Below are 20705 nucleotides of genomic sequence, written 5' to 3'. Positions count from 1 at the left end.
CATCCCATCACGGTCAGTGACCAGAACCAGCATAGAATCCGGCTACATCCCATCACGGTCAGTGACCAGAACCAGCATAGAATCCGACTACATCCCATCACGGTCAGTGACCAGAACCAGCATAGAATCAGACTACATCCCATCACGGTCAGTGACCAGAACCAGCATAGAATCAGACTACATCCCATCACGGTCAGTGACCAGAACCAGCATAGAATCCGACTACATACCATCACAGTCAGTGACCAGAACCAGCATAGAATCCGACTACATCCCATCACGGTCAGTGACCAGAACCAGCATAGAATCCGACTACATACCATCACAGTCAGTGACCAGAACCAGCATAGAATCCGACTACATCCCATCACGGTCAGTGACCAGAACCAGCATAGAATCCGACTACATACCATCACAGTCAGTGACCAGAACCAGCATAGAATCCGACTACATCCCATCACGGTCAGTGACCAGAACCAGCATAGAATCCGACTACATCCCATCACGGTCAGTGACCAGAACCAGCATAGAATCAGACTACATCCCATCACGGTCAGTGACCAGAACCAGCATAGAATCCGACTACATACCATCACAGTCAGTGACCAGAACCAGCATAGAATCCGACTACATCCCATCACGGTCAGTGACCAGAACCAGCATAGAATCCGACTACATACCATCACAGTCAGTGACCAGAACCAGCATAGAATCCGACTACATCCCATCACGGTCAGTGACCAGAACCAGCATAGAATCCGACTACATACCATCACAGTCAGTGACCAGAACCAGCATAGAATCCGACTACATCCCATCACGGTCATTGGCCAGAACCAGCATAGAATCCGGCTACATCCCATCACGGTCAGTGACCAGAACCAGCATAGAATCCGACTACATCCCATCACGGTCAGTGACCAGAACCAGCATAGAATCCGGCTACATCCCATCACGGTCAGTGACCAGAACCAGCATAGAATCAGACTACATCCCATCACGGTCAGTGACCAGAACCAGCATAGAATCCGACTACATCCCATCACGGTCAGTGACCAGAACCAGCATAGAATCAGACTACATCCCATCACGGTCATTGGCCAGAACCAGCATAGAATCAGACCTATCACGGTCATTGGCCAGAACCAGCATAGAATCCGACTACATCCCATCACGGTCAGTGACCAGAACCAGCATAGAATCCGACTACATCCCATCACGGTCATTGGCCAGAACCAGCATAGAATCAGACCTATCACGGTCATTGGCCAGAATCAGCACATATAACTACAAGCTAATGGTAGCTATGCCTAAACTCTAAAATGCAGACTATCTGGAGCAATGTGAATAGGAACACTATGTAACCTTACATATAGAGTTACTGTTTCAAAATACACAGATATTGTGTCACAGTACATTCCTTTACACAGAAAATCCTATGACTATTTGATCACCAAGTCTCTATAATAAAAGAATGTATAGAATATAAAAGTACAAAATATAGAGAAAGCTCTTACCTCCACTTGTTCTTGCAGGAACTCCTAAAAATCAGAAATATCAATTAGGCATTAAATCATCAGACAATCCTATAGGAGAATCCTAAACTCTCCAGAGAGGTAGAACAAGACCCCCCCATGAATACTACTTGGCTATGGAGGATGTACCATCCTTCTCATCTGGAAATTACTTTGTTATAAAAGATTTAGGCGAAAGAAAACCTGGGAACAGATTGTAGCTCCCACATACAAAATTGAAATGTAATGTAGATTTTTTCATTGTTAAAAGGCGTATTCTTTCTTTAAATACATAACACATCAAAACCTAATAAATACATATATAAAAGGTAACCTCAATTATCCTTTTTGTGACTGTTGGTCTTCCACGCTGCGTTTCATTGGCTTCTTTCTCCACGAAGCACAGAGGAACTGATCCAACCAGTACCCGCGATTTCTCTGAGTCGGAGAATGATAGCGAGAGGCCAACTCTTGCAAGTCGGGCATCAAAGATTCTACAGAAAAAAAAAAATATTTAACCCTAGGTACAGTCACATTACATTACACCCAGTAAAATACCACAGTTCTTCTTACACGCACTCTGCATGTGTAAAGTGTATTCAACCAACACATCAAAACAGGAAGTGCATTAAAGGAATACATCAAGCACCATCACCACTACATCCCGCTGTAGTGGTTATAATGCCAGGAACACCCTGGTGTCCACCCAGTGTAAGTAGTTAAACCGTGTAAGAATGGTTTCACCGCTTACCTGGGGTCCACCGTTTGCCACCGCCGCTACCTCCTTTACCTTTAAGAAACTTTGTTAGCGCCCCTGAGGTAAGCCTTGTCGAGCAGGGCTGTCTCAAATGCCAGCCGAGCCAACGCACGTTCAGCATCCTTGTCTCACACAGGCTGCACTCACCTAAGGAGGCGATACAGCTCCTTGTATATCACAAACTGCACTCACCTAAGGCGATACAGCTCCTTGTATATCACAGACTGCACTCACCTAAGGAGGCGATACAGCTCCTTGTCTCACACAGGCTGCACTCACCAAAGGAGGCGATACAGCTCCTTGTATATCACAGACTGCACTCACCTAAGGAGGCGATACAGCTCCTTGTATATCACAGACTGCACTCACCTAAGGAGGCGATACAGCTCCTTGTATATCACAGACTGCACTCACCTAAGGAGGCGATACAGCTCCTTGTATATCACAGACTGCACTCACCTAAGGAGGCGATACAGCTCCTTGTAGATCACAGACTGCACTCACCTAAGGAGGCGATACAGCTCCTTGTCTCACACAGGCTGCACTCACCTAAGGAGGCGATACAGCTCCTTGTATATCACAGACTGCACTCACCTAAGGAGGCGATACAGCTCCTTGTATATCACAGACTGCACTCACCTAAGGAGGCGATACAGCTCCTTGTATATCACAGACTGCACTCACCTAAGGAGGCGATACAGCTCCTTGTATATCACAGACTGCACTCACCTAAGGAGGCGATACAGCTCCTTGTATATCACAGACTGCACTCACCTAAGGAGGCGATACAGCTCCTTGTATATCACAGACTGCACTCACCTAAGGAGGCGATACAGCTCTTTGTATATCACAGACTGCACTCACCTAAGGAGGCGATACAGCTCCTTGTCTCACACAGGCTGCACTCACCTAAGGAGGCGATACAGCTCCTTGTATATCACAGACTGCACTCACCTAAGGAGGCGATACAGCTCCTTGTATATCACAGACTGCACTCACCTAAGGAGGCGATACAGCTCCTTGTATATCACAGACTGCACTCACCTAAGGAGGCGATACAGCTCTTTGTATATCACAGACTGCACTCACCTAAGGAGGCGATACAGCTCCTTGTATATCACAGACTGCACTCACCTAAGGAGGCGATACAGCTCCTTGTATATCACAGACTGCACTCACCTAAGGAGGCGATACAGCTCCATGTATATCACAGACTGCACTCACCTAAGGAGGCGATACAGCTCCTTGTCTCACACAGGCTGCACTCACCTAAGGAGGCGATACAGCTCCTTGTATATCACAGACTGCACTCACCTAAGGAGGCGATACAGCTCCTTGTATATCACAGACTGCACTCACCTAAGGAGGCGATACAGCTCCTTGTATATCACAGACTGCACTCACCTAAGGAGGCGATACAGCTCCTTGTATATCACAGACTGCACTCACCTAAGGAGGCGATACAGCTCCTTGCATATCACAGACTGCACTCACCTAAGGAGGCGATACAGCTCCTTGTATATCACAGACTGCACTCACCTAAGGAGGCGATACAGCTCCATGTATATCACAGACTGCACTCACCTAAGGAGGCGATACAGCTCCTTGTATATCACAGACTGCACTCACCTAAGGAGGCGATACAGCTCTTTGTATATCACAGACTGCACTCACCTAAGGAGGCGATACAGCTCCTTGTCTCACACAGGCTGCACTCACCTAAAGAGGCGATACAGCTCCTTGTATATCACAGACTGCACTCACCTAAGGAGGCGATACAGCTCCTTGTATATCACAGACTGCACTCACCTAAGGAGGCGATACAGCTCCTTGTATATCACAGACTGCACTCACCTAAGGAGGCGATACAGCTCTTTGTATATCACAGACTGCACTCACCTAAGGAGGCGATACAGCTCCTTGTCTCACACAGGCTGCACTCACCTAAGGAGGCGATACAGCTCCTTGTATATCACAGACTGCACTCACCTAAGGAGGCGATACAGCTCCTTGTATATCACAGACTGCACTCACCTAAGGAGGCGATACAGCTCCTTGTCTCACACAGGCTGCACTCACCTAAGGAGGCGATACAGCTCCTTGTATATCACAGACTGCACTCACCTAAGGAGGCGATACAGCTCCTTGTATATCACAGACTGCACTCACCTAAGGAGGCGATACAGCTCCATGTATATCACAGACTGCACTCACCTAAGGAGGCGATACAGCTCCTTGTATATCACAGACTGCACTCACCTAAGGAGGCGATACAGCTCCATGTATATCACAGACTGCACTCACCTAAGGAGGCGATACAGCTCCTTGTATATCACAGACTGCACTCACCTAAGGAGGCGATACAGCTCCTTGTATATCACAGACTGCACTCACCTAAGGAGGCGATACAGCTCCATGTATATCACAGACTGCACTCACCTAAGGAGGCGATACAGCTCCATGTATATCACAGACTGCACTCACCTAAGGAGGCGATACAGCTCCTTGTATATCACAGACTGCACTCACCTAAGGAGGCGATACAGCTCCATGTATATCACAGACTGCACTCACCTAAGGAGGCGATACAGCTCCATGTATATCACAGACTGCACTCACCTAAGGAGGCGATACAGCTCCTTGTATATCACAGACTGCACTCACCTAAGGAGGCGATACAGCTCCATGTATATCACAGACTGCACTCACCTAAGGAGGCGATACAGTTCCTTGTATATCACAGACTGCACTCACCTAAGGAGGCGATACAGCTCCTTGTATATCACAGACTGCACTCACCTAAGGAGGCGATACAGCTCCATGTATATCACAGACTGCACTCACCTAAGGAGGCGATACAGCTCCTTGTATATCACAGACTGCACTCACCTAAGGAGGCGATACAGCTCCTTGTATATCACAGACTGCACTCACCTAAGGAGGCGATACAGCTCCATGTATATCACAGACTGCACTCACCTAAGGAGGCGATACAGCTCCTTGTATATCACAGACTGCACTCACCTAAGGAGGCAATACAGCTCCATGTATATCACAGACTGCACTCACCTAAGGAGGCGATACAGCTCCTTGTATATCACAGACTGCACTCACCTAAGGAGGCGATACAGCTCCTTGTATATCACAGACTGCACTCACCTAAGGAGGCGATACAGCTCCATGTATATCACAGACTGCACTCACCTAAGGAGGCGATACAGCTCCATGTATATCACAGACTGCACTCACCTAAGGAGGCGATACAGCTCCTTGTATATCACAGACTGCACTCACCTAAGGAGGCGATACAGCTCCATGTATATCACAGACTGCACTCACCTAAGGAGGCGATACAGCTCCATGTATATCACAGACTGCACTCACCTAAGGAGGCGATACAGCTCCTTGTATATCACAGACTGCACTCACCTAAGGAGGCGATACAGCTCCTTGTATATCACAGACTGCACTCACCTAAGGAGGCGATACAGCTCCTTGTATATCACAGACTGCACTCACCTAAGGCGATACAGCTCCTTGTATATCACAGACTGCACTCACCTAAGGAGGCGATACAGCTCCTTGTATATCACAGACTGCACTCACCTAAGGAGGCGATACAGCTCCATGTATATCACAGACTGCACTCACCTAAGGAGGCGATACAGCTCCATGTATATCACAGACTGCACTCACCTAAGGAGGCGATACAGCTCCTTGTATATCACAGACTGCACTCACCTAAGGAGGCGATACAGCTCCATGTATATCACAGACTGCACTCACCTAAGGAGGCGATACAGCTCCTTGTATATCACAGACTGCACTCACCTAAGGAGGCGATACAGCTCCTTGTATATCACAGACTGCACTCACCTAAGGAGGCGATACAGCTCCATGTATATCACAGACTGTTCTCACCTAAGGAGGCGATACAGCTCCATGTATATCACAGACTGCACTCACCTAAGGAGGCGATACAGCTCCTTGTATATCACAGACTGCACTCACCTAAGGAGGCGATACAGCTCCATGTATATCACAGACTGCACTCACCTAAGGAGGCGATACAGCTCCATGTATATCACAGACTGCACTCACCTAAGGAGGCGATACAGCTCCTTGTATATCACAGACTGCACTCACCTAAGGAGGCGATACAGCTCCTTGTATATCACAGACTGCACTCACCTAAGGAGGCGATACAGCTCCATGTATATCACAGACTGCACTCACCTAAGGAGGCGATACAGCTCCTTGTATATCACAGACTGCACTCACCTAAGGAGGCGATACAGCTCCTTGTATATCACAGACTGCACTCACCTAAGGAGGCGATACAGCTCCATGTATATCACAGACTGCACTCACCTAAGGAGGCGATACAGCTCCTTGTATATCACAGACTGCACTCACCTAAGGAGGCGATATTGCTCCTCTGTAACTTCCAGTTCAAGAGGCGGCTGCACTGCAGATACCTTCAGTCGTCTCGTATCACACTCTGCAGACACGGCCTCATAGGAGTCTTTAGAGAATTAAAAAAACAAACAGATTTTAGAGCACCTGACATGATTTTCCAAGAAGAAACCCTCAAACACTGTTTCTGTAGAGACTATTCCCACATAACACCCAGTTGGTCACAGTAAGCACCGTTTTGTTTATGCCAGAGCAATGAACACATCCCGTATTACGGTACCTGCGATAAGCTGCTCCAGACGGACCCGTTCATGTGCTGCATGCTGATCCACCAACACCAAAAGGTTCCCATCTACACAGAACAGTATTATATGGTTACAACAACAATATAAGCTGCCACAAAATATAACAAATCATTATTTGTGTTCTGTATACACACATATACTTGGTTAACATACTAAGTAAATGTACACACATATCTGGTTAACATACTAAGTACATGTACACATATGCCTGGTTTACATACTAAGTACATGTACACATATGCCTGGTTTACATACTAAGTACATGTACACACATATCTAGTTTACATACTAAGTACATGTACACAAGAGTACATATAGCCCGAGACAGACCCCTACATTGGTGACATATAGCCCGAGACAGACCCCTATATTGGAGACATATAGCCCGAGACAGACCCCTATATTAGAGACATATATAACGATAGACAGACCCCTATATTGGAGACATATAGCCCGAGACAGACCCCTATATTGGAGACATATAGCCCGAGACAGACCCCTATATTGGAGACATATAGCCCGAGACAGACCCCTATATTGGAGACATATAGCCCGAGACAGACCCCTATATTGGAGACATATAGCCCGAGACAGACCCCTATATTGGAGACATATAGCCCGAGACAGACCCCTATATTGGAGACATATAGCCCGAGACAGACCCCTATATTGGAGACATATAGCCCGAGACAGACCCCTATATTGGAGACATATAGCCCGAGACAGACCCCTACATTGGAGACATATAGCCCGAGACAGACCCCTATATTGGAGACATATAGCCCGAGACAGACCCCTATATTGGAGATACATAGTCCCACATATACAGACCCCTATATTGGAGACATATAGCCCGAGACAGACCCCTATATTGGATACATATAGCCCGAGACAGACCCCTACATTGGAGACATATAGCCCGAGACAGACCCCTACATTGGAGACATATAGCCCGAGACAGACCCCTATATTGGAGACATATAGCCCGAGACAGACCCCTATATTGGAGATACATAGTCCCACATATACAGACCCCTATATTGGAGACATATAGCCCGAGACAGACCCCTATATTGGATACATATAGCCCGAGACAGACCCCTACATTGGAGACATATAGCCCGAGACAGACCCCTACATTGGAGACATATAGCCCGAGACAGACCCCTATATTGGAGACATATAGCCCGAGACAGACCCCTATATTGGAGATACATAGTCCCACATATACAGACCCCTATATTGGAGACATATAGCCCGAGACAGACCCCTATATTGGATACATATAGCCCGAGACAGACCCCTACATTGGAGACATATAGCCCGAGACAGACCCCTACATTGGAGACATATAGCCCGAGACAGACCCCTATATTGGAGACATATAGCCCGAGACAGACCCCTACATTGGAGACATATAGCCCGAGACAGACCCCTACATTGGAGACATATAGCCCGAGACAGACCCCTATATTGGAGACATATAGCCCGAGACAGACCCCTATATTGGAGACATATAGCCCGAGACAGACCCCTATATTGGAGACATATAGCCCGAGACAGACCCCTATATTGGATACATATAGCCCGAGACAGACCCCTATATTGGAGACATATAGCCCGAGACAGACCCCTATATTGGATACATATAGCCCGAGACAGACCCCTATATTGGAGACATATAGCCCGAGACAGACCCCTATATTGGAGACATATAGCCCGAGACAGACCCCTATATTGGAGATACATAGTCCCACATATACAGACCCCTATATTGGAGACATATAGCCCGAGACAGACCCCTATATTGGATACATATAGCCCGAGACAGACCCCTATATTGGAGACATATAGCCCGAGACAGACCCCTATATTGGATACATATAGCCCGAGACAGACCCCTATATTGGAGACATATAGCCCGAGACAGACCCCTATATTGGAGACATATAGCCCGAGACAGACCCCTATATTGGAGACATATAGCCCGAGACAGACCCCTATATTGGAGATACATAGTCCCACATATACAGACCCCTATATTGGAGACATATAGCCCGAGACAGACCCCTATATTGGAGACATATAGCCCGAGACAGACCCCTATATTGGATACATATAGCCCGAGACAGACCCCTATATTGGAGACATATAGCCCGAGACAGACCCCTATATTGGATACATATAGCCCGAGACAGACCCCTATATTGGATACATATAGCCCGAGACAGACCCCTATATTGGAGACATATAGCCCGAGACAGACCCCTATATTGGAGACATATAGCCCGAGACAGACCCCTATATTGGAGACATATAGCCCGAGACAGACCCCTATATTGGATACATATAGCCCGAGACAGACCCCTATATTGGAGACATATAGCCCGAGACAGACCCCTATATTGGAGACATATAGCCCGAGACAGACCCCTATATTGGAGACATATAGCCCGAGACAGACCCCTATATTGGAGATACATAGTCCCACATATACAGACCCCTATATTGGAGACATATAGCCAGAGACAGACCCCAATATTGGAGACACATAGTCCCACATATACAGACGATGTTTACCTGGATTGGCTTGTCCCTCCTTCTTTACATCCATCACACATGCGATAAACTTATTATCCACTTGCTGCAGCACCTGAATCAAAGTACACAGAGCAAAGAACAATTTAACCCATGCACTGCCCTATAAACCCCACTGACTTATCCACTACTGTTAGGAGTGAGGGAGTACAGCAAGGATTTTAGTGACAGATCCCCATTAAGTGTTCTGAGTTATATATTTGGGACAGTGATTTTCCAGAAAAACTAAACTGTCTAAGTATCCATAATCAAAGAACATGATAGCACACAGCGATCATCTTATAGGTAGGAGGCCTTTCCCAGTGAATAAACTCCCTTAAACTGTCCCCCTGGGGTACAGGACCTCAAACAGTCAGGTGCTATACAGATAGACAGTTATTCTCTTATTACACACTCAGGGTGACAGGGTGGGGGCTTCTTACCCACGTGGAATGAATCATATCCTTGGTGAAGCGATAAGGGTACAATATATTGTGTATTTTCACAGCCAGGGTGTCCGACTGCCCACTGCTTACATTTACAGCCACCTGGGAGAAAACACTCTCTGTTAAAGCATGTGGTCCCCTTGTTCCAGTAAACATCACATTTTTTGGAATTATGGTAAAGAAACACAGGGAACACTTCAGCAAATCAGGGATTATTAGAGATTCCAAATGCATGAATTAGTGGAGCCCCTGGAGGCCAGTTAAAGAAATGCAGGAGATGGACTAGTGGGCCAACTGAGAGTTCCAATGCTCTGACAGCGGATTTAAAAAACAAGCAAATAAGGTGTGTTCCAGTCTGTGAATGGGGTCCATCTCTGCACAGCACATGTTGGGGGTCGGACTCGCTCACACGAACAGCTTTGCATTAAGTACTTACTGACGGATGTCGTTCAAACACCGGATTCTCCCACTGGGAGAAGATGCTTTGCAGAGAACAATCCTCTGCATCTGCAACAGAATAAAGCAAAGTGAGAGATGACAGAGAGGAGGCATCAGATTCTCCAAGAATATAATAACAGCAGAAACCAAACATGTCTCCTTTCTCTACCTGTGTGTGCCCTTAAACAGGCCCTTTGTCCATGTGGCTGAGGAAAGAGTGGAACAAGATTCTCCTTCCAGAAGGGGTAACACTGTGACCGCAGCCCTAACAGCAAGACAGACAATAACGCCGCTTAGGCTCAATCACTTTCTATTTGTTATCTGGAGATATTGCAGTAACAGGGACAAAATATGGCTTCCTTTCCATCACAATTTGTTTTCTATATAAATCGGTCCATGTATAGGATATGGTTATTGAGGTGTTCTGGTGAATCGTTTCATGTCTAAGATATGGTTATTGTGGTGTTCTGGTGAATCGGTTTATGTATAGGATATGGTTATTGTGGTGTTCTGGTGAATCGTTACATGTCTAGGATATGGTTATTGTGGTGTTCTGGTGAATCGGTCCATGTCTAAGATATGGTTATTGTGGTGTTCTGGTGAATCGGTTTATGTATAGAATATGGTTATTGAGGTGTTCTGGTGAATCGGTCCATGTCTAAGATATGGTTATTGTGGTGTTCTGGTGAATCGGTCCATGTCTAAGATATGGTTATTGTGGTGTTCTGGTGAATCGGTCCATGTCTAAGATATGGTTATTGTGGTGTTCTGGTGAATCGGTCCATGTCTAAGATATGGTTATTGTGGTGTTCTGGTGAATCGGTTTATGTATAGAATATGGTTATTGAGGTGTTCTGGTGAATCGGTCCATGTCTAGGATATGGTTATTGTGGTGTTCTGGTGAATCGTTTCATGTCTAAGATATGGTTATTGTGGTGTTCTGGTGAATCGGTTTATGTATAGAATATGGTTATTGAGGTGGTCTGGTGAATCGGTTTATGTATAGAATATGGTTATTGAGGTGTTCTGGTGAATCGGTCCATGTCTAAGATATGGTTATTGTGGTGTTCTGGTGAATCGGTCCATGTCTAAGATATGGTTATTGTGGTGTTCTGGTGAATCGGTCCATGTCTAAGATATGGTTATTGTGGTGTTCTGGTGAATCGGTCCATGTCTAAGATATGGTTATTGTGGTGTTCTGGTGAATCGGTTTATGTATAGAATATGGTTATTGAGGTGTTCTGGTGAATCGGTCCATGTCTAGGATATGGTTATTGTGGTGTTCTGGTGAATCGTTTCATGTCTAAGATATGGTTATTGTGGTGTTCTGGTGAATCGGTTTATGTATAGAATATGGTTATTGAGGTGGTCTGGTGAATCGGTTTATGTATAGAATATGGTTATTGAGGTGTTCTGGTGAATCGGTCCATGTCTAAGATATGGTTATTGTGGTGTTCTGGTGAATCGGTCCATGTCTAAGATATGGTTATTGTGGTGTTCTGGTGAATCGGTCCATGTCTAAGATATGGTTATTGTGGTGTTCTGGTGAATCGGTTTATGTATAGAATATGGTTATTGAGGTGTTCTGGTGAATCGGTCCATGTCTAGGATATGGTTATTGTGGTGTTCTGGTGAATCGTTTCATGTCTAAGATATGGTTATTGTGGTGTTCTGGTGAATCGTTTCATGTCTAAGATATGGTTATTGTGGTGTTCTGGTGAATCGGTTTATGTATAGAATATGGTTATTGAGGTGGTCTGGTGAATCGGTTTATGTCTAGGATATGGTTATTGTGGTGTTCTGGTGAATCGGTTTATGTATAGGATATGGTTATTGTGGTATTCTGGTGAATCGGTTCACATCTAAGATATGGTTATTGTGGTGTTCTGGTGAATCGTTTCATGTCTAGGATATGGGTATTGTGGTGTTCTGGTGAATCGGTTCACATCTAAGATATGGTTATTGTGGTGTTCTGGTGAATCGTTTCATGTCTAAGATATGGTTATTGTGGTGTTCTGGTGAATCGGTTCACATCTAAGATATGGTTATTGTGATGTTCTGGTGAATCGGTTCATGTCCGGAATATGGTTATTGAGGTGTTCTGGTGAATTGGTTCAAGTCGAAGATATGGTTATTGTGGTGTTCTAGTGAATCGGTTAATGTCTGGGATATAATTATTGTGGTATGTTAGTGAATCATGTATTGATACACACCATTACAGTAGTTAGTGCTCTCCACCATGGCAGTAAGTTCTGTTTCACACACAGTTTCCATGTCTTGTTGTGGCGCTCTGTAACTACTCATTCCTGTGACTCTATTGATGAAAATGTTTCTCCCAAGAAAGGCTTCATAGCACAGCAACCAATCAGAAGACTCTGAGCTCTCACTGGGAACTCTGGTGATAATGTCAGGGTCTAAGTGAGCTTTATTCGGGGTGCAAATCATCTGCTCCCCACAGCTGGACAGTGGACAATCATTATTGATGGTTTCTTCTCTCTGCCCAGTAATGTGCGGTGTGATAAGACCAACAGAGGACAGCTCTATGGTTTCTTCTCTCTGCCCAGTAATGTGCGGTGTGATAAGACAAACAGAGGACAGCTCTATGGTTTCTTCTCTCTGCCCAGTAGTGTGCGGTGTGATAAGATCAACAGAGGACAGCTCTATGGTTTCTTCTCTCTGCCCAGTAATTGGCGGTGTGATAAGGCCAACAGAGAACAGCTCTATGGTTTCTTCTCTCTGCCCAGTAATAGGTGGTGTAATGAGACCAACAGAGGACCGCTCTATGGTTTCTCCTCTCTGCTCAGTAATGTGTGGTGATGTAATAAGATCTACAGCAGATGACTCCATTGATGGTATATGCTCGGGTGGGAATTCTTTTGTTTTAGGTGTCTCATTAGAGAGACCGACCTTCATGCTCTGTTTTTGTTTAGACAGTTTAGCAGTAAGTGAGCTACGAACTATCTGCTGACCTGAATCATTCCTTTTTAAATGAGCATAGTCTGAGTATGTCAGAGGACTGATGCCTGATAATAAGTGCCCAGAGTCCTTTGTGTTTTCCAGAATAGGAACAGGAGGTTTTTGCAATAAGCTGGACAGTTCCTGCATTTCAGTCATTTTATTATTGGTACAAAGATTGGATTGGTCTTCATTCTGGTCACTTCCAGTTTGGAACAAAAGTCCATTATTTCCTACAGACGGACTCACAACAGATTGCTGCATTTTTCCATACTGTCTCTTAAATTTTTCCAAGGAACCTACAAGCGAAGCCATTCCCACTGCTGCGGAAACCTTTCTTTTGGACGGTACAGTGGGATTCTTGGGAGCGCTGTACAGTTCCCCCAACTGCCTATTTAGAGTAGCCCTGTTAATGTCTGCTTTATGTTCACTCCCAAATACTTTATAGTCGTCTTCCAATCCAGATGTGGGGAACATGCTATACAGTGGGCCTTCATCCTTTTCACTTGACAGGCCGAGAATACCACGTGGGTGCTTGGAGCAGCTGGCTGTTATACTATTGCCCAATTCCATAGAAAAGTCATCTTTAAAAGCAGGGTCAGTGACATCCCCATTATCCTGAGTATTGCTGCATTTCGATGAAGTTCTGGAGTCATACTCTTTACTCTTAGTAAAGCGGTTGGAAATTGCATCTACACCAGATTCTTTGGTCGGATGCTTCAGGACAAAGGCTTCTGCTTCCCAGTTGTCACTTGCGAGCTCCACCTGGCTGTATGCCTGGGGGGCCTTTTCACTGCATTCAATGATGGCATGATTTCCAGGGTGCATAATCTCATTAGAGGTTTTACATTCACAATGCGCAATGGGAGGAGTTTGTACCAGGCAATCCAGTATTGCTACTCCAGCTGTCTGGATTTCTCTCGTATCATTGTGAGATGTTGTAAGTGCTTTGCTGTTACTACGAAACACTGATTTAGATTTCACATTGCAGATCTCATAATTGTCTAAAGCATTCTGATAAATATCTCTGTCTTGATTTTCTTGATGGTGAAACTCATTTAATGGCAGACTTAAATTATTGCTTTCTTTTAATTCACACACATCTTCTTTTAGTGGCTCCAGGAACAAATCCGTTGTCTTGAGAAATGTCCTCACTCCTTCCTCAATACAGTGAAACAACAAGTCACCATTTTGGAATTCAATCAGTGTCTTTGCTGGCTCAAAACAAACATCATACTCCTGGCAATTACACTGAATGTTTATTAGAAAGATGGCATGAAGCTCAGGGCTGGAGTGGTACTTACCTGGGTGGGGACTTGTTTTTGGCCTGCAGATCACACTTTCCTTCCTCAGCATGGAGCCAATTAGTTTATGTAATTTTGTTTTTAAAACAAATCTCTTGTTAACATACAGGTACTGCATTGTCTTGTTATAATGGCTTTCACAGCTTATAAATCCAGACACAGTGAATCCATACTGCGCATGCTGGATCTCTCGGAGCTTCTGGGAATGTGCCAAACCATAAATCTGGCAGAAGCGTGACCGTACATCTTTGGTTTTTGGTAACTGCAGAACCATTGAATGCAAAGCATCATTTTTCAGGGAGTAAGAGACGGAGGGCTGGATAAGAGACAAAGCTTCTACCCCCCGGCGTATCCTTTCAAACTCTAAGACAGAGTCCATGCACTTCCTACGAACTGGTAAATTATAAAATAAATTATAGATAGTAACAGTGGTTCCGGTGCTTGGCCTGGCCAGCTCTGCTTCCTTTACTTGCATTGGTTTTCCATTCTGGAACAGTTTAGTAAACGTTTTTGCATTATTCTTACACCTTGAAGAAATTTCTACAATGGTGGAAACATCAGCAATGCTTGCAATGGCTTCTCCACGAAACCCGTATGACACCAAGTTTTCTAAATCCTTTAGGGAATGGCATTTGCTTGTAAAGTAACGAGTTCCCACTTTTGCCATGTCATCTTCGCACACACCCCATCCATTATCCACTACCTGAACTCGAAAAGCCTCTAAATCCACCCTCACAGCAATGCATGTTGCCTGAGAATCTGCGCTGTTCAGGATCAGTTCTTCGATGCACTGCCGCGTCGACACAATTGCGACCCCAGAACGCAGGTTATGTTGTACTTCATCTGTCAGCCGTCGGATCATTGAAACCTTTATTTCACATTCCTCTAAAGATGCAGTACTAAGGAAAAGAACAAACAATGATACACTTCATTTTTTATTTTACATGTACCACACAAACAGCTCCACAGCAATAAAACTCCTAGTAATGTGCATTGTTTAGGGGTGTATCACAGAGCTCCAAAGCAATAAAACTCACAATAATGTGCAGTGTGCATGAGGGTATCACAGCTCCACGGCAATGAATCTCACAGTAATGCACAGTGTGTATGAGTATCACAGAGCTCCAAAGCAATAAATCTCAAAGTATTGCGCAGTGTGTATGAGTGTATCACAGAGCTCAACGGCAATAAAACTCCCAGTAATGTGCATTGTTTATGGGTGTATCACAGAGCTCCCCAGCAATAAAACTCAGTAATTTGCAGTGTGTATGAGTGTATCACAGAGCTCCACGGCAATAAACTCCCAGTAATGTGCAGTGTGTATAAGTATCAAAGCGCTTGACAGCAATAAAACTCCCAGTAATATGCAGTGTGTCTGAGTGTATCACAGAGCTCCACTGCAATAAACTCCCAGTAATGTGCAGTGTGTGGGAGTGTATCACAGAGCTCCACAGCAATAATACTCCCAGTAATGTGTCTGAGTGTATAACAGAGCCCCACAGTAATAATACTCCCAGTAATGTGTCTGAGTGTATAACAGAGCTCCACAGCAATAATACTCCCAGTAATGTGTCTGAGTGTATAACAGAGCCCCACAACAATAATACTCCCAGTAATGTGTCTGAGTGTATAACAGAGCCCCACAACAATAATACTCCCAGTAATGTGTCTGAGTGTGTAACAGAGCTCCACAGCAATAATACTCCCAGTAATGTGTCTGAGTGTGTAACAGAGCTCCACAGCAATAATACTCCCAGTAATGTGTCTGAGTGTGTAACAGAGCTCCACAGTAATAATACTCCCAGTAATGTGTCTGAGTGTGTAACAGAGCCCCACAGCAATAATACTCCCAGTAATGTGTCTGAGTGTATAACAGAGCTCCACAGCAATAATACTCCCAGTAATGTGTCTGAGTGTATTGATACCGGAGAAACTGACGGAAGCCAAGCACAGAGAGATGGACACAGGTTTCTTCAGGAAGGAAGAGATTCTTTATTGGATCACCGATCGGGACTCAGAGGGACTAGCGTCACCAAAATACAGCAAAGTCTGAGTACTGAATACATAGAGTACATTCCTTATATAGCACTGTAGCTCCTCCCACAATTAACTACACCCACACATACCCTTAACCTATTTAATAAATAGAGTCTAAACTCATCCATCCGGTCTAACCACGTGGCTCATCTGATACAAAGGAGAGGGACGCGTAATTCCAGTTCTTACATTCCTGCACCTGGTCAGTACAGTGATAACAGTATCTTAGCTACGTGTAATTAACTAACTGATACTACAAACACATATACATACATATGCCTTGTGGCAATCTTAGCCTGCTAAACTTGTATTTTACTGGAATTACATCACATTCCCCCCTTTGATGCCTCTGATATTTCACAATTACTTGAGGCATCACTTAACCTTGGTTTGCATATACCTCAGGTTACCATGAACCAGACCAGACTTATCTTATGATGTGAATCTTTTAACACTCATCTTCCTGCATTGGTTCTCCTTGATCTAGAGCCTTATACTTATATATCGCCATTATCTGTGCAGCAGCCTTCCTCTCTGCTATACTTCCTATCAGGCTTTGCACAGACCTAACTACTAAGGGTATAAGACACGGTAGGAGTAGACACAACAGTAAAATCAGTAGGACTCCACCTACCACTGCCTTAAGCCCTCCAAACCACTCATACCAGCTACCAAACCAACTACTTGGATTGTACCCTTTCCATACCTGAGTAGGCACATGCACTAGTTTAACCATATGGCTAGTAAGCTCAGCTATTGCTTGCCCTTCGTCATCTATTTGAAGACAGCAATTGCTCAGGTTAAACTTCCCACATACACCTCCCTCTACTGCCAAAAGGTAATCCAAGGCTAATCTATTTTGGTACACTGCTGTCCTCATCCTGGTATTATGCTTCGCTAGAAGATTGAGTGCTTGTGAGGTCTCATTAGTAATAATCTCAACCACCGCCTGTAATCTTATAATACGGTTGAGCATATAAATTGGGGTTCTATAACCAAAGGTACCATCTTCTGCCCACGTGGCTGGCCCATAATAATCTATGATACGCTGGGGAGGCCATTCATTATCTTCCCAGGTGCCTATCTCTAAGGGTCCCCTTTTCTTCCTATGATTCACATCATACACTTTAACACCTAAAGTCTCACCTGTTTCAATCGGTAACAAGAAGAAGGATGGTTTGAGCATACCCAACACACATGCCCCTTCCCAGTCCTGTGGCAACTCCGAATAGGCTTTCTTACCACAGATCCAGTACAAATTTGCTGGGGCTCTCCAGGTAGATGTGATGGATAAATCAAACCACACATCCTTTAAACTGGCATATCTAGCAAACGGGTTAGATGGTTCTGAGACATTTGAAGCCGACCACCAAGTTGTATTTTTAGTATCATCATCATAAGCTTTTTGCCCTAGACAAGTTAATTCTCCTACAGAAGTATTATACATTATTCCTTTCCTTGCTATGCAAACATAACCTATGATGGAGGTCTTTAATCTCCACTCAGATTTACCTCTAACACTCAAATGATAATCGGCTTGTGTAGATATTAGTTGGTCAACTGCCTCAGAACCGGACATTACCTCCTTTGCTTCCCAAGGCCATTGGTCTCCCATGTTAGTACCTCCACACACATAGCAGTTGGTAACATTAAGACTACCGGCAATACTCTCAGCTAGGTCAATGAACAGGTTTTTAGCGTTATGGGGGATCTTATTATCTATACTCATCTCTTCATAAAAGGAATGGTATACTTGATGAGTCTGGGAGGATACCGTATCAGTCTCTATTCCTATAAACAATAATGTCCCAGGATCTAAACCCGTCCCGTATATCTGAAACCCAAATAAATTTCCATACTTATCTAGGAACTTGTCGGGGTTATTAATAAGTATATGGACTGGGTTGCATTCCATAGACTTACAATAAGGGCTAGTCGGCAACTTAGTCACTATCATGTCTTTATCTACTGTCTGTCCCCAAGTCGCCCACCCCACACAAGACCAATATGGGCAAAAGTTATAGTCTTTATTTGGGCATCTAGGACTTACATATTTATTTTTACTACTGGGACAAATATATTTATCATTAGACCCATACGTCCTCTCCCATCTAAGATCCCCACATACATTCCACGGTTTTCTACCACTTGATATCGCCTTACATGCATCAAATAGCAGAACACCCGAAGAATGTACGGATTCTAACACCGTCTTATTAATTAGGGTCCCCTGAGGATCTCCATTCCTGAGAGTCAACCAAATTGTACGAGGTTGATACTCTGGACTGAAGCACTTAGGTTCTCCTACTCCTAAATGGCACACACTATAGTCTATATTTAGGTATCTACATCTTGATACCTCTCCTTTACATTCGTATTGTGAATGCCAAATTAGGGTTTGGGAAATATGGTTACCTGTTCTCGTAGTCTTAATGCATACCTCACAGCTAGGATAGTCGGTACCTCTACCTTCCTGAATATAAAAACACATATAAATAAACACAATCAAAAGCACATCTTTCGCCGTCATCCTCAGTCTTCGTCCGTGCGATGGAACCTCAGCTTCCAGGATGTGAGGGCTGCAGGGAATGGAGTTCTGCTCGTCTTCACAGGTGTCCCTTCGAGACTTTCCTGGCTTATACACTATGTGTTGGTAAGCGGACAGGCTTTATTATGGCCTTCTCACTCACACCTGTAACAATAAAATTTGTAATCCACAATAATTCCTCGTTACTCCGACTGAGTAGTGCGTTTCAACCGGATCTTGCAGGGATTCTCTGGATCTGCTGTAATTTGCCAAGAATCGACTGCTGCTGGTTTAACCCTGGAGTGATGTATCCACGGAGTTACTTCGGCTACTTTTATCGCTGTAGGGGTAGACAAAAGAACAACATAAGGACCTCTCCACTTGGGCCCTAACGGTACATTATTCCACTCTTTAATCCACACTTGGTCTCCTGGATGATAACTATGAACAGGGGGATAAATATTCACAGGTAATCTATCTTGTACCCATTTCTGTACCTCCTCCATAGTCTTACCCAACTCTACAACCTGCTGCCGGGTAATTCCTTCTCCCAACTGACTCAAGTCCCCCCTTAAGTTACCAAGTACGGGAGGTGGTCGCCCATACATGATTTCAAAAGGAGAGAGGCCCATCCTTCTGGTAGGGGTACTGCGGATTCGCAATAAAGCTATGGGTAAGAGAACGTTCCACTTAAGTTGGGTTTCCTGACACATTTTAGCCAACTGGTTCTTTATAGTTCTATTCATTCTCTCTACCTTACCAGAACTCTGGGGTCTATATGCAGTATGAAGCCTCCACTTTATACCAAGCATATGAGTCAGTTGTTGTAGGCACTGATGAACAAAAGCTGGACCATTGTCCGATCCTATAGAACAGGGTAGTCCATATCGGGGTATTATTTCTCGTAGCAGGAATCTTACAACTTCTCCTGCTTTCTCTGTACGAGTAGGACATGCTTCTACCCAGCCTGAATAGGTGCACACAATTACCAACAGGTAACGATGTCCACCCGATTTAGGCATTACTGTAAAGTCTATTTGTAGATCGGACATGGGGAGTCCCCCCATAAACTGGACTCCTGGTGGCTTTACTTGTCCTTGTCTTGCATTATTCTTAGCACACGTTACACATCTGCGTACAATGGCCTGAGTCAAGTTGGACAATCTTGGTATGTAGAAATGTTTCCTGAGAGATTCTTCAGTACTGTCTCTTCCAGAATGTGTCCCGTTGTGATAATTTTGGACAATTTCTACCGCTAGTGATGCTGGTATGACTATTCTTCCATCTTCTAGCTGATACCACTTGTTCTCCAAATACTTTCCCGGTTCAGTCTTTAACCACTCCTCTTCTTGAGCTGTATAAACTGGAGTCCATTGGGACAGTGGAGTTGGTATAAGAGCAGCTATATGCCCCACATACTCCTGTCTTC

General features: G+C 44.6%; 1 protein-coding gene across 3 annotated transcripts in view; it reads right to left on the bottom strand.

Moving 5' to 3' along the window:
• MLH3 (mutL homolog 3) overlaps positions 1-20705 on the bottom strand; it is a 46953-nt gene that overhangs the window by 6806 nt on the left and 19442 nt on the right. For 2 of the 3 annotated variants that reach the window (XM_063439885.1, XM_063439884.1), the window contains exons 2-10: positions 12667-15611; positions 10623-10718; positions 10452-10522; positions 10013-10117; positions 9573-9645; positions 6968-7039; positions 6688-6796; positions 1849-2008; positions 1518-1541 (exon numbers count right to left, since the gene is read on the bottom strand). In XM_063439885.1, coding sequence (XP_063295955.1) covers positions 1518-1541; positions 1849-2008; positions 6688-6796; positions 6968-7039; positions 9573-9645; positions 10013-10117; positions 10452-10522; positions 10623-10718; positions 12667-15574 — 3618 coding nt within the window. In that variant the 5' untranslated portion in view covers positions 15575-15611. The remainder of the gene's footprint in view (positions 1-1517; positions 1542-1848; positions 2009-6687; positions 6797-6967; positions 7040-9572; positions 9646-10012; positions 10118-10451; positions 10523-10622; positions 10719-12666; positions 15612-20705) is intronic. The other variant, XM_063439886.1, reaches the window with a different exon arrangement.

This window comes from Pelobates fuscus, chromosome 13 (assembly GCF_036172605.1).
Source record: "Pelobates fuscus isolate aPelFus1 chromosome 13, aPelFus1.pri, whole genome shotgun sequence".
In the NCBI taxonomy this organism is placed as follows: Eukaryota; Metazoa; Chordata; class Amphibia; order Anura; family Pelobatidae; genus Pelobates; species Pelobates fuscus.
Note: the sequence above shows the minus strand (reverse complement) of the source record. Positions and strands in the feature narration are given on the sequence as shown.